Raw genomic sequence first — 15165 nt, 5'->3', positions numbered from 1 at the left:
ATTCACAGTCCGGATCGTAATATTAGATAATCCGAAGTCCGAATCATGACATTAGATAACTCTTAGTCCGGATAATCGCATCCCATCACACTAAATCCGGATATCAACATTTAATCAAACAGATACAGTCATAAAGCTCACTGCTATTGAGACACAAACTGCTTTAAAATCATTAAATTAAAAATCACTTTCCTCTAACATTAATAATGACCTTTTCTGAAAGTAGTTATTTTAAGCAGGAAGTACAGATATGTATGTACATGTATGATATTGAGAAGCAATAGCGAACTTTTTTTCATTTCACAGATTTGTTACTTGTCAAAAATTTACAAGTGTGGAACAAATAAAGCTTTTTTTGTTTGTTTTTTTCCCTTTTTTTCTTTTTTTTTCTTTACAACTTAGAGGTGTCTTCAGAAAAAAGCATACATAGTTCTAACGTAAAAAACTTTAAGAAAAAATATAACTTTTAAAAACATAACAATTTAATGAGAGTATTGTATATGTGGGGAAAAAATAAAAAATAAAAAGCAAACAAAATATATGCATTTATGTACAATAGTCTGTGAACAATATACATAAAATTGCCATGAATTGACCACAAACTCATGATAAAGTTTGTTATCGGAGAAAGAACACAAAATGACAAGTTCTAACAGGTCCACTCCCCACCATGTAAAAATAACTCTATCAGAATGGGAATGAAAATTTCAGTTCCTAATGCCCATAAAGAGAGATTTAGTGTTTCTCGAAACTGAATTCTGGACATTTTTCAATTCAACATGTCTCAGGAATCGGGGCGTGGCTATTACTCGATGAATATTCATCGAGTTTACAAGATGACAAGTCATTGTTTATTAATCAGAATTAAATAAGAGGCGGATACAGACATACGGACGACCAACTTGCACGCCGGCACTGACTTAGTCGGTGGGATAAAATATAGAAAGCGTCATATATAGCTAGGTGGTAAACCAGTCACTAACAACGAAAAAAGTCCCACTTAAATATGGGGAATAAATCATTGACGGCCATTTTTTTTTAATAACACCTTTACAAGATGTTGCGAGCCAATGTACAAGCTAATTAGAACTGCACTTATAATTAACCGCGGCTCATTTACCGAGGCAAATGATTTGAACTATTCCTATTGGTTGACAAAAATAGATTCTTTACCAATCAAATTGTTTCGAAACTACTTTTTCATATCGCTGGGCTCCGTATATCTAAATAGAATATCAAAATGGCATGTAATCCAGTTCATAATATGGGATAAGCTTTTAATTTAGATTTTTTTTCCATAAAAGCAGACTGACTTGAAAACTCACATTTCACCAACAGTTTTGTAATATGGCACTTGCAAATTATACAAGTAGAAACTGATATTCAGATCCAACGTTTTCTCATTGATTCCGATCAATATCACTTTGATTCGCTAGCTTTTTTGAAGAATGACGCCTGTCCAATATGGTCCCCAAGAAAGTTGTGGCTGTCGTATCCAAGTCTCGACATCAGTGGAATCAGTCTAGTTGTGTACACCTCCCGATTCACCTGCTGAATGTACACACATTCCGGGGTCATCTGTTCCACGTCACACTTGACCTTGACCTCGAACATCTCCAATGACGCGGCTGTCTCCATGGCACTGCAGTCCATGTTTAAGAAGGTCACGCGCTCGCTCTTAGCATCCCAAACCGGCCATGTTTTGGGGAAAACTGAAACAAACAACATGAAGTATATAATTGTGTTGTTGTTGTTGTTGTTGTTGTTGTTGGTGGTGGTGGTAGAAAATCCCGAAAGTCATTACATACCTTCTGTTGCCTGGGATGCTGTGTCAGGGGAGGTAACTCTTCCACTACCGAACCTCCGAATGCCTGGAGCTGGAACAGTCTAAAGTAGAAAGGAACAACGATAAATATCCTAATAGTGTAGTGATTCCAAATTATCTTCCCCAAAATTTAACCTGAAAAGTCTATCTGCGAAGTTCTCTGAGTACCAGTTAAATCGGAAAGGTCTGATACTCAAAGGAATTCAGTTAGATAACCATTCGTCTTCTTATAATAAAACGACCTCCGTCAATATTGACGATTATGAGGCTTTGAGGGGTGCACAGACGCGCTAATTCAGTTATTTTTACGAGGGCTACAAGGACTGTGTGGTATGTGTGCCTTGAGGTCCTTTAGTCAGACGCATTTGTTTATATTACTAGGAGGAGGTTCCATTGTGTAACTGGTGTGGGAAGAAGGATGGTGTGTGTGTTTGGTAGCAGATAATGTGTTTGAAAATCTAATCAAAATCTAGATTTTTACTCTCTCTCTGTTACATGAACATCTAACAACAGCCGATAAGGGGTCACGTCAGGGTGAACTTTTGGATTAGCCAATCAAATGACTAATTCCAGAATCTTGAAAGTGAATTTTATATGTGCGAATTAGCATGACTAGAGTGCATAGCTTGTATTTCAAGTCATTTCGTCCCACAAAGCATATAGCTAAATACACGCTTTGCTTCAGATGCATGCTGTGACGAAATGGTTTGTTTCGATGACATCGACAAATTGACAATTCGCCCTGAACGTGAAATACACATTTCCCAAAGGTCATCAGAACGTGACCCCTTATGGGATGTTGTTAGATGTTCATGTAACGAAGTGAGAATGAGGATCAAACTTCAATTAGATTGTGTGTTTGAATGTGTAGGGGCGCGTTTGTCCTACTAAAGCTGTAACACTTATAAAATGCATTATCTGTTAAAATTAAATTGAGAGCATTCTTCCACAGAACACATTTTCAAAGGGATCATACCTTGTGTGTTTGTTTATGGTACAATTAGTTTGAATAAAAATAGTTTTGATTTTCATGTATTCATTTATTCATTTATCCCTTTACCCTTCCTGGAACTTCACGGGGAAGATTATTTTCTAAAGAATTATCATTTTCATTTGACAAATTGCTCTATTTCAAGATTGTGGACAATTGAAAGTTTTCTTATATACTTATAATATACCAACAAACTCAAGTGTATACAGCCTTTCATGGACGGTAGTGTATATTACATTTCGTGTAGTTTTCAAACATATTTTACAAGTCTGTGCATATAATGTACAACAGAGACTTTGATATGACACAAAAACACTTAATATCACTCATATGACTACACGTCAAATAATGTACAGTAAACAAAACTAGCAAGCACGCGATCCATTGAATGCAGTTTATGTTCTGTGCGATTTTTATGAATAATTCATTTGCCTCGAGCTGTATGATTTTCCAAAGGCAATGATGCATTTAATGTCTCTTACTTTAGAGAACTTTTAATATAAATTTTACATATGCAAGAATGATGACACGTGACAAATAACATGTACGTGATGTCCAATTGCGTAGTCCGTACGAAACTGACCACGCCGAACACAACATTTCGGCTATTTCCGTCAAAGTTCGGACGACTTGACGGAATTGGAAGAGATGTTGAAATGGAGGCGTGCCCATATTCGGTTTACATCATTTATATTTAGTAGTGTTAAATTAGGTGGACTTGTCATGTAGTACAAATCAATATTATTGACAAACGAAGATACAGTCATTTTAGCTATCGTTATATACCCACGGTTGAGTGCACTACACTACGATACACTTATCTGATAAGCGTACCGTAGCGTTGGGCAATCAACCGTGGCTACCCGACGATGTTTTATACCATGGATATTTGACTTATCACTACAATTTTTGTAAAGGTGTGGTCGTTTATATGCTGTAGCACAGGCACTTAACAGGAATTTCCAAGACAGTGACTAAACAGGAATTTCTAAGGCAGTGACTCAACAGGAATTTCCAAGACAGTGACTTAACAGGAATTTCAAAGACAGAGACTTAACAGGAATTTCCAAGACGGTGACTCAACAGGAATTTCCAAGACGGTGACTTAACAGGAATTTCCAAGACGGTGACTCAACAGGAATTTCCAAGACAGTGACTTAACAGGAATTTCCAAGACGGTGACTCAACAGGAATTTCCAAGACAGTGACTTAACAGGAATTTCAAAGACAGTGACTTAACAGGAATTTCCAAGACAGTGACTTAACAGGAATTTCAAAGACAGAGACTCAACAGAAATTTCAAAGACAGTGACTTAACAGGAATTTCAAAGACAGTCACTAAACAGGAATTTCCAAGACAGTGACTTAACAGGAATTTCCAAGACAGAGACTTAACAGGAATTTCCAAGACAGTGACTTAACAGGCATTTCCAAGACAGAGACTTAACAGGAATTTCTAAGACAGCAACTTAACAAGAATTTCCAAGACAGAGACTTAACAGGAATTTCTTAGACAGAGGCTTAACAGGAATTTCTAAAACAGTGACTTAACAGGAATTTCAAAGACAGGAGCTTAACAGGAATTTCAAAGACAGTGACTTAACAGGAATTTCAAAGACAGTGACTAAACAGGAATTTCCAAGACAGTGACTTAACAGGAATTTCCAACACAGAGACTTAACAGGAATTTCCAAGACAGTGACTTAACAGGAATTTCCAAGACAGAGACTTAACAGGAATTTCTTAGACAGAGGCTTAACAGGAATTTCTAAAACAGTGACTTAACAGGAATTTTTTTTAAACAGTGACTTAACAGGAATTTCAAAGACAGGAGCTTAACAGGAATTTCCAAGACAGTGACTTAACAGGAATTTCCAAGACGGTGACTTTACAGGAATTTTCATGACGGTGACTTCAGAGGAATGTCCAAGACATGTTCAAAGACATGAACTTAACAGGAATTTCCAAGATAGGAACTTAACTGGAATTTCTAAACCACGGTGCATACCTTCCGGACGTTGGTAGCGTATGAATGCCTACTGGTCGAATTGAACATGTTCACGCCCCCGTCTGGAGCCTCATTGACGCTCGAATTATCAAATAACCCGGTATGGCTGGAAAGATATGAGCCTTTTACCTGGCGTATCAATATTAATTAGATCATTTCATTAATGACGTCATAAATTGAAATGTTTCCCAAAATGTCTTTTACCACAGTAAACCTGTTTCTCCTATATGCTCGGGGATCAATCAAGTTATATGTATATTTTTATCAAGAAAACAATGAAAGCAAAACATGATATACGTGGTTATTGTTTTAATAGGTACCTAAATTCCATCTCGCAATCAAAACTGAGTGAAAATGAAAAATCCCTGGCCGTAAAGTACATAGTATATATAGGGTATATTTATATGTCCCTGTACATGTATATACGTATACGGACCGTGGATTGGAATATTGTGCCAAATGAAATAGCCGTTGTGGTAGGAAGGATATTGTACATACATGTATATTGATATTATAATAATATTTGATAAAGAAACGTTAACCAAAGCCAAACAACAGAACAGCTCTTAGTTCCAATCGAACGATTCGGTTGTTCGTTTTGTGGTTTTTCTGTCAAAGAAGTAGCCCGAGTTTCCTCTGGCCCCGACACCATCCTACACCAGACATGGTGACATGGTGTCAGGGCCAGAGGAAACTCGGGCTATCAAAGAAGCAGACACAACTTCGACAATGGAATGAGCGAAAGCCTATTGTTGTATTCCACGAAATCACTTCATGTCATATTTTATTTTGTTAGGTTATATGAACATTGATTTATACACACTTGCTCTGGCAGTTATGTATTCAGTGTAGCGTTAAATTTGTCTTTCAGCACAACATGTATAGCTGTCAAGATTGTGTGTATACACGACTAAATGTTTATTTTGTCAACCTGACCGGAGGTTTAAGACAACATATTGACTCATATATATGAAAACGGCGCAAGGTTTTTAAATAATCGTTCCTGTTTGTTAACTCGATCTAAAAATAGGTTTATTCGTGTCCGGAGAGAGAGCAAAAACATCGACATGTTTATTTTTGGATCTTGAATATTTTAGACAAACTTGTAAGACAGCAGTATGTGTGTAACTGACAGTAAACCTGTGACAATATATTCTAGGTAGATATGGTGAAATATAATCTATATACAGGTCATATATCTAGCAGGTGAAAGGATATTTATGCAAGTGATTAGTCAGAGTTTCCTCTGGCCCTGACACGAGGCCAGACATGGTGTCAGGGCCAGAGGAAACTCGGGCTAGCAATTGATGTGTCAAGAAAACGTCATTCTGACGTTGTAACTTATACAGGTAAAACGTCACTCTAACGTTGTAACTTATACAGGTAAAACGTCACTCTGGCGTAACTTATAGAGATATGACGTCATTCTGACATAGTATCTTATACAGGTAAAACGTCCCTCTGACATAGTATCTTATACAGGTAAAACGTCCCTCTGACGTAGTAAATTATACAGGTAAAACGTCACTGACGTAGTAAATTATACAGGTAAAACGTTCCTCTGACGTAGTAAATTATACAGGTGAAACGTCCCTCTGACGTAGTAACTTATACAGGTAAAACGTCACTCTGACGTAGTAAATTATACAGGTGAAATGTCCCTCTGACGTAGTAACTTATTCAGGTAAAACGTCACTCTGACGTAGTAAATTATACAGGTAAAACGTCACTGACGTAGAAAATTATAAAGGTAAAACGTCTCTCTGACGTAGTAACTTATACAGGTAAAACGTCATTCTGACGTAGTAACTGATAAAGGTAGAACGTCACTCTGACGTCGTAACATATTCAGGTAAAACGTCCCTCTAACGTTGTAACTTATTCCGGTAAAACGTTACTCTGACGTAGTAACTCGTAAAGGTTAAACATCACTGACGTAACTTATACAGATATGACGTCACTCTGACATAGTAACTTATGCAGGTAAAACGCCACTCTGACATAGTAAATTGTACTGGTATAACGTCACTCTGGCGTAACTTATACAAGTAAAACGTCATTCTGACGTAGTATATGATTATTGTTGTGAATATGATAAGAACGTTGAACGGTCGAAGGGGAGACAACTCTTACATTATTAGCTTCTACTTTTGGTTTGTATCCGAAATATTATATCCAGCATCTGTTTTATGATTATAATGAAATGAATGAAATGGAAACGAATGATGACATCTCGTGTTATGCTCTAAGCATCCTTTAAATTTACTCCCCAAACGGAAACAACCCGAGATCGGCACGCTTTTACACGTAAAACGTCATTTTGACATATGTGTAAACGTCATTATGACGTACGTGTACAACGTCATTATGACGTACGTGTACAACGTCATTTTGACGTATGTGTAAAACGTCATTATGACGTAGTATCAAATTCATACAGGTGAAACAGCACTCTGGCTTGGTACATATGCAACTCATAAAAACAAAGCTTCAATCTTGTTGTATTGATTAGAGTTGTGCACGGCTGTACCACATATATATCGATACATTACACCTGCTGTTGCCCTTCAATGACTTTTCTGTGACCCCAAGGACAAGAAACAAATTGAAACGTCAGTCCAGATAATCGACTTGACCTCTATGTCAGGTTCGTTATGCAATCAACAACTGATATAGCTCACCGTTCGAGAATTTCCGCTATCCGGACTGCCGGCCTTGATCAGCTCCGGGCTTTGTTTACATCCCGTAGATGATAGTGTCCGGACGAAACAGTGGACGACTCGTCTAGCAGAATTCGATGACACCAACATTTTGTTCGGGAGGAGTCGTTATTCCCAAAACCTAGAACATATAGTGTTTGTGGCTGTGTTCACAGTCTTCTTCGCCTTCGCGGTTTTATTATTGTTCACTTATGCTCTCACACATGTGTACGAGACTGTTGCTATTTATAGCACAGTCAACGACTAGCCGCTTACACCAGACTGCTACATGTACGTATAGCGCACGCTATATGCAATATAGGAGTTTCCAGTTGGTTGATTACAAACATAAGTTCTCGCCAAAGTCTGACCTAATTTCACGTGATTGAAAAGGACACGGGTAATACGATCTTTGGCACCATTAGAAGGCTTCTCCACTATTAAAATGTATGCAGATACACGTATAGGGTGTCACGAGGCGCTGTTTTTTCTTCTTTATTTTCATTACCTTTTTAGGTCACACGAGACCTATTCTATTTTTATTTATTTATTGTCCGTCGCCGTGCGTCGCTAAACAGTTTACATCTTGACTACTTCTCAGAAACCCCTAAACCAATTTCATTGAAACTTTTCAAAAATCTCTCTTGACCAAAGGTCAACCAAAATTATGGATTAGATATGGTCTGCCCTAGGGACGGGACTAAAATTGGTTTAAATTTTGACTGAAAGGTGCTGTTGCAGGAATGCTCTAAAACCGCCTACGAAGGAAATCGATCCTTTACCTAATGCCCGGATAGACATATCCATGGGGCATTACATATCCGGAGTAACATCATTGTCGCTCTCGATTTCAGTGTTGTTAAGTATTGGGCAAAATTACTCAATGTGAAATGAGAGCAACACATGTTTTTTTTTTGTTTTTTTTTCGTACGATATAAATAAAATCACTACGTGTTCATAATCCATTGATCCAAAAATACTTCCATCTTCTCCCTTCCTCCCAAATCGGGAATGGCTGTTCGCGACCGCTGACGTCACTTAGGATCATTACATATCCGGAGTAACATCATTGTCGCTCTCGATTTCAGTGTTGTTAAGTATTGGGCAAAATTACTCAATGCAAATGTCTTTCAATCTATGTTAACACAACGACAGAATGTTGCAACCATTAGCACACCCGATAGTGTAACTCCCAATACTCACTATAAAAAAGAACAAAGAAAAATTGCCTGCTTACACAATCACATTTTATTACTATTACCACATATTAAAGAGTCTATTTAGTAGATCATCAAGAACTGATGTTCATTACAACCAACCGATACTTAGTAATCATATTGTAGGCGTAAATAAAACTATGAGATATTCAATGATCATTCTACTCATTGCTACTGTCCTCGCTCGCAACACACTCTCCTTGAAAATACTTGTTTAAAGCCTCGAAATCCCCATGTTTGTTAAAATATGACTCCACTCGGCCATCATCTGTCACCACCCCGGCTAAGCGCCCTGCCAGACAACGTGCATTAGTCAAGGTTCTGGCCCGGCTGTAGTGGTCAGCTGATTGCTCATTACGCCATCCGATATGGTGCATTATTACCTCCGTGAAGTTGATTACTTATTCCTTATTCCATTACTTATTCGATTTATCTTTACTAATCGTAAATCGCCGAATAACTTAGCTGAGAATCGAGGACTCGGCCAGATTCTGTCACGGGGAGAAATAGATACCCCACTGAGAGATCGACTCAACAATCTTTTGCTATCTGATAATACTTGTCAATTCCACGCACTGGACACACCTCATCATCTTCGCAACGCTTTATTACGTATGTATTCGATTTCCATCTCCTCGGAGAGTCTTACCATACGTCTGATGGAGCACGAGCCCAGAATCGTCATTTAACCGCTTTACTTGCTGTGAGACAATATTACTAATATCACTAGCTCTCTCACCAGCGAAAAATTGCAATTTTATCAACGCCTGATCCCTTGCTAAAATGAATTTTTCCTTAGCCGTTAACCGTGATTGACAAAGTTGACGGTCAATACAAGCTCCTAACCGTTTGATTTTTGACAGGAAAATTGGTTTCGCTTGTTTCGGAGTAACATGTGGTTTCGCTCTTGCTCTTCTTTAACAAACTTAATATATTGTTTTAGCATGGTGGAATAAACCGGGTTCCCCACAGACACAGGCAATATCCCACACACTACCTCTACCGTGCGCACAGAATATATCCTCCAAGCGACATAATGTATTTTGTAAAGTACCCGCCGCTAGTCGAACGGGACATCCACATTCATGAAGACCTTTTTTTTCCTAAATAACTGCACTTTTTAGTATGGACCTGCGTTTGTCCCGAAATATCATTCCATATAAGGAAGCGACGAACATCATCAGGAGTAGCCGTCTCAATGGTTGATTTCTCGGGAAGTTGTAGCAAAAACTGTGCCAATCTCACCTCAAGACTACAGCGTTTCTTAACATTTATAGTTGACTTCATCTTATTCTCCATCTCCCGAATTCTACCCTCGATTTTGGTCATATCGGCGTTTTCAAAACGCTTGCTCTGATATATATAATAACAATGACGTCAATTCATCAAAACGCAACGCGATAAGCCCGTAACTCCCACTTCAGACCGATTTGTCCATACTATATCCATGTTTCGTAGGAATTTTCAATACTTCTCGACTACCTTTTCCCCCGATCACTATATAAGACAAACAACATCTACCTAGCATTGTTCACCAAATTGGATGTGGCTGGATAACTGGTACCACGATAGTACAAGCCTCCACGTGTTGTTCTCGGAGTAAACAAAGCAGTGGTAATATCAAATTGAATGGTGGGAATACATACGGGTTTTTCTCACGCGCTAATTCTTGCACAAATACATTCACACCGCCTGACCCCGGAGATGGTAAAACCGTGAAATGTCTTAATGGCTGATCATCACAGGACCTCATTACGTTGGTATCCGTGGCCATCAAATCGACAGTGTGAGGACCATAGACGCTATCGACACGCCCCCGTGCCTGTAAGGTAAGCATACAATCTTTGTATGATATTGTTCGAGATGGAGCGTCAGCAGCGTTTTGTTTCGACGGTACATATTGCATATGAAGAGCCACATTATTCCGAACGTTAAAAGAATAAATTTCTTTCATAATACTTGTCAGCTCATAATCTTTCCCGCCTTGGTTTCTCCACGAATTTAACACAGCTGTGTTGTCAGTTAAAATATCTAATCTGTGATCACGAAGAGAGTCTTCCAACGACTGTAACGCTTTCAAAACTGCGGATGCCTCTTTTAAATGAATCGGCCTACTATCATGCTCTAGCCAGAAATCGCCAAAACTCATTCCGCGATCACTATCTGATAATACTGCGACACCATATCGGAACAATGACGCATCATTGGCTAACAATATTTGTTTGTGACGTTCCGGACGCCAAACAGACACACCCTCACAATTATCTAAAAACCGCCAGTGTTCAATTTCCGTACGCAAAGTCCCTGTCATCCTTACATGTTTGCTATTCTTAGAACACAATGCAATGGCTGCATTAACATCCCTAGTGTACAACTGAGCGGCGGGTATAGCAAGAGCCATAGATATACATTTTCCGGCAAAACGCTGGAGAGTTCTAATATCAACATAATCAGAAGACGACATATTCTCACACAGTGTCATAAACGAATGTTTTTTATTTTCTGGAAAAATATACGCTTGTTTGACGGAATCAACTACGAAACCGAGATATTTCACAGAAATATATCCTAACATTGTCAGCAATTCTACAATCGCGTAAACATAGCGGAGTGGATCAGCCCTTACTTGCGCAATATCGTTTTGAGAAACAACTGCAAACCTATCGTCAATATTGAGAAGTAGCAATTCCCAAGCTACGCAAGTACGAAGTAACGGTAATGTTCTATACGCGAATACCCATCCTCCAAACTGGATACCAAAATACTTGACGGACTCCCCAGACAAATACACATGATCATATCCAGATTTTTCATCAGTACATATCATCAATGCCTCACGTGGAACCAACCTATGAACATCCTTCAGAGTTTCCAAAGAAAATGGCATATCTTTTATCCATAAATTAAGTAAACGGGCAACATAGCATAATCGCGGTTTTGATGGTTCAACAGTCAATGGCATTTTAACTCTCGGAAGCTTGCATTCCCCTAACTTTCCTATAAACTGCATAGAACCATTCTGCACACGCTCAATCAACTCACTCATAATGAATTCTGTGAAAAGTTTACACTTGCTCGAATTGTAAAAATACGCTTGCTTAGGAATAGCTGAATCGTAATGCTTTCCCCCAAAATTTCCCTTAAATGGCCTGAAAAATTTATAGACATCTACACCTTCAGATAACCATGCTTTTACATCATTTGACGAATTATCCATATTCGCTTCAAATACCCATTCCCAGTTATTTTTCTGTACATGTAATTGGCCTGCCACAAATACATCCGGGTCTCTCAGTGATAGTCTTGACAAATTATATTCGGCCTTGTGATTAATGACATTTTCTGCTGTAGCGCGCACTGCGAGATTAGGACTGTCCCCTCCCAAAGTCACCCATGATGGATGCTGTCTAACGTTGTAAACCTCATCTATAGGGTTCCAACACAAGTTCTGTTCCCACTCTGGAATTCCCACTTCAGTTTTTTCACCCTGTTCAAAAAAGTATGGAATGACCAGTAATCACCCATCCATCCATATATAAGCAACATTAGGAAAAGACTTGGCCCTAATCTCACAGTCCGTGTGAATGTGTTAACTGGGAATCAGTGTCCCTGGACTGTAGAGTAGATCCAACAATTACAAATTTAGGCATAATAAATTCTCATATAACCTCTTGTCTACGACATGTTACCGCTAAACATTTTCCCCCTTGCAGATTTCATTTTCTCGCAATCTCTATAGAAATGGCCAGGAGTATTACAGAAATGGCAATTCCCTCTTGGACCTTGACTTCGAAAATAACCCCCTCCTCCCCTATTACGACGATATGACCCCTGATTGGACTGTTGATAACCGAATCTTGGAAGATAATGTGAAAAGGGAACCTGTGGTGGCGGCGCATAATATGTCTGTCCGGGGTGCTGGTACAAGCCCATTAACGGCGACTCTAATTGCATTGCCTGACCGTCGGGTTTTTGAGAGGGAGGAGTAGGTGTTTTATCAATTTCCTCAGCTCTCCCTTTCAGACACTTTGTTAAAGCCTTTGTAACAATGCTAGATACCTTACCCCCTAGCACATTAAGACAAAAACTCGACAAGTCAATTTTTGACGAGTTCAGCTGGGCTTGTCTCACCATTTCTTCAAATACATCAGCTTCATCATGCTTTAACTTTTTAGATACGGTTGCCAGTTTCTCCATCGATAACAAAAGAAGGGCGGTATTCGGGTTTGTATGATGTGCCAGACATCGTACCTTTTCTTTTAGTGTATCAATGACTTCCGTTTTCTCTTTTGTCGATTTTTCTTCCAAACTCTCGATCCTCCTCTCGAGGGATTGTTCTGACGATTTATGTACCTTTTTGGTGGGTCCTCGTCATCGTCGTTATTCTGTCATATATTTAATGTATGCATCTACTCAACTTGACCAAATCAAAACAACCTCGCCCTCTCAATTATCTCAACAACCTTGTGTTAATAGGGTGTCGAAAGTTTATCCACAATATAAATTACACTCATCGTCCATAAAGGCGACATTTATTGGTTTCTCTTTCAAGCAGCAAGTAGAACTAGAGCAAACCGACCATTTGCCCACACTCTGTAAGCCCCGCCTCCAATGTCTATCATACAATATACCTTTATCTTGTATCAAAAAATAAATTACGATCCCGTAGCGTAAAATAATATCGCTACACCCCGACTATAGACCAGATAATTTAAGTAATTACAAAGGTCGCATTGTGTTTATAATTTCTGCCATAAAACCTATCCAACCGTTTCACTGATATATTGTCTTTTTACTCGTAATATCAAACCACCTAATATTCTCCACCTTTCTGGTGTCACACTCAAAATTAAAACCCTTCTCGGTCTGCAACCCTTCTGGTTGCGTAACTTGCAAAAAACGAAGACCCTTCTCGGTCTACAACCCTCATGGTTGTGTAACATGCAAAAAACTAAGACCCTTCTCGGTCTGCAACCCTTCTCGGTCTACAACCCTCATGGTTGTGTAACATGCAAAAAACTAAGACCCTTCTCGGTCTGCAACCCTCTTGGTTGTGTAACATGCAAAAAACTAATATCCTTTTCGGTCTGCAACCCTCCTGGTTGCGTAACATGCAAAACAAGTACATGTACCATAATGGTTTACTTGTTTAAATAACGGGCTTTTTAGAAACTTTGGTCCTTACCTCGCCGGTCAGGTGATTCAGAAAACACGTCCGCTGGCACCGCCTCCTAAATCGGGAATGGCTGTTCGCGACCGCTGACGTCACTTAGGATCATCTGTTAGTACATATGAAAACCTTGTTCCGTTCCGGACATGCCAGAACGAGGCCATTTTGTACCAAAGTCGTAAATACTCACAAGCACACTTTATCAAGTATTTATAAGGTCAAAATGTTATTTGTTTGTAAGGAAAATTGTACTAAAATTACATTTATATATCGGGCAACGTAATTGGATATCGATTGTATGAATCTTTTCGTTAGTTTCTGTGAAATTTGACATCAAACATAAAAAATGATATCTCTCATAAAGTTGAATGCACGTTTAAACGGCATTTTGTCTAATTCAAACCCCGGGTACTATCGAATTTTGTCGATAGAAAATATCTCCATTCATTTGTGTAATCCATGAAAAAAAATTGCGCTTCAGAATTACTGGATATGCCTCGTTTTTGCAACTTCTATCAGTCAACCCCCCATAAATCTTCATATAGATCAAAGTGCTGAAAACACTGCATGCTAGTGAAGACATCTCGTCCGGACAAGAAATACGTTGAAATATTATAGGAAACACGATTGGACGAATTCGCCTTCAAGGAAACTATTTGTTTCAAGATTTTTGTCAGGATAATGTTAGTCCCTTTACCAATTTTCCTATCTCCATGACTTTGTTGTACAACTAATGTGCTTTGTTCTTGCTCATTCAGCTCATCATGTATTATTTGTGTATTTAGAACTTAATATCATATATATATGAGTATTATATTCCTTCACAGTTACATTCTAGACACTGTCGATCATTTTTGAAGAGTGACAATGACGCTACGTTGTGTATATCAGAAACATTCAATGTAGTATCTTCCCTACATTCTGGATTATATGTATTAGCGGGCTATTTACTTCATCAGTCGCATAAACTTAGTTGGTCGAAGTGGTTTTCGAGACTGACTATGGACATAGACCCCAAGGTAGAAGAGAACACTGGCGATATGAGCACACATACCAACAGTCCTCTGACCGGTTGGACACGTACAGTAGTAATTCTGTATTGGTGGTTGTTCGGTAACTGAGTACTGGATCCATATGTTGTATTTCGTTTGCGATTGATGACGAGATCGGATTTTACATCGAATCAGGTCAGAAGAGTGTTGGTATGCCATGACTTCATAATCTCCATCTGTTGTCAAATGTTCCGATATGTATC

The 15165-nt window shown here is 38.7% G+C and overlaps 1 protein-coding gene across 1 annotated transcript; it reads right to left on the bottom strand.

The window, feature by feature from the left end:
* Positions 1 to 1036: 1036 nt before the first annotated feature.
* Positions 1037 to 7790, bottom strand: LOC117326865. The gene is made up of 3 exons (XM_033883650.1): positions 7506 to 7790; positions 1809 to 1887; positions 1037 to 1712 (listed from the first exon to the last, which is right to left on the bottom strand). The coding sequence occupies exons 1-3, from the start codon at positions 7632 to 7634 to the stop codon at positions 1420 to 1422; spliced, it is 501 nt and encodes a 166-aa protein (XP_033739541.1). The 5' UTR covers positions 7635 to 7790; the 3' UTR covers positions 1037 to 1419.
* Positions 7791 to 15165: the final 7375 nt, after the last annotated feature.

This window comes from Pecten maximus, chromosome 5, assembly GCF_902652985.1.
Source record: "Pecten maximus chromosome 5, xPecMax1.1, whole genome shotgun sequence".
NCBI classification, from domain to species: domain Eukaryota; kingdom Metazoa; phylum Mollusca; class Bivalvia; order Pectinida; family Pectinidae; genus Pecten; species Pecten maximus.
This window is presented reverse-complemented; position numbering and strand designations above follow the sequence as displayed.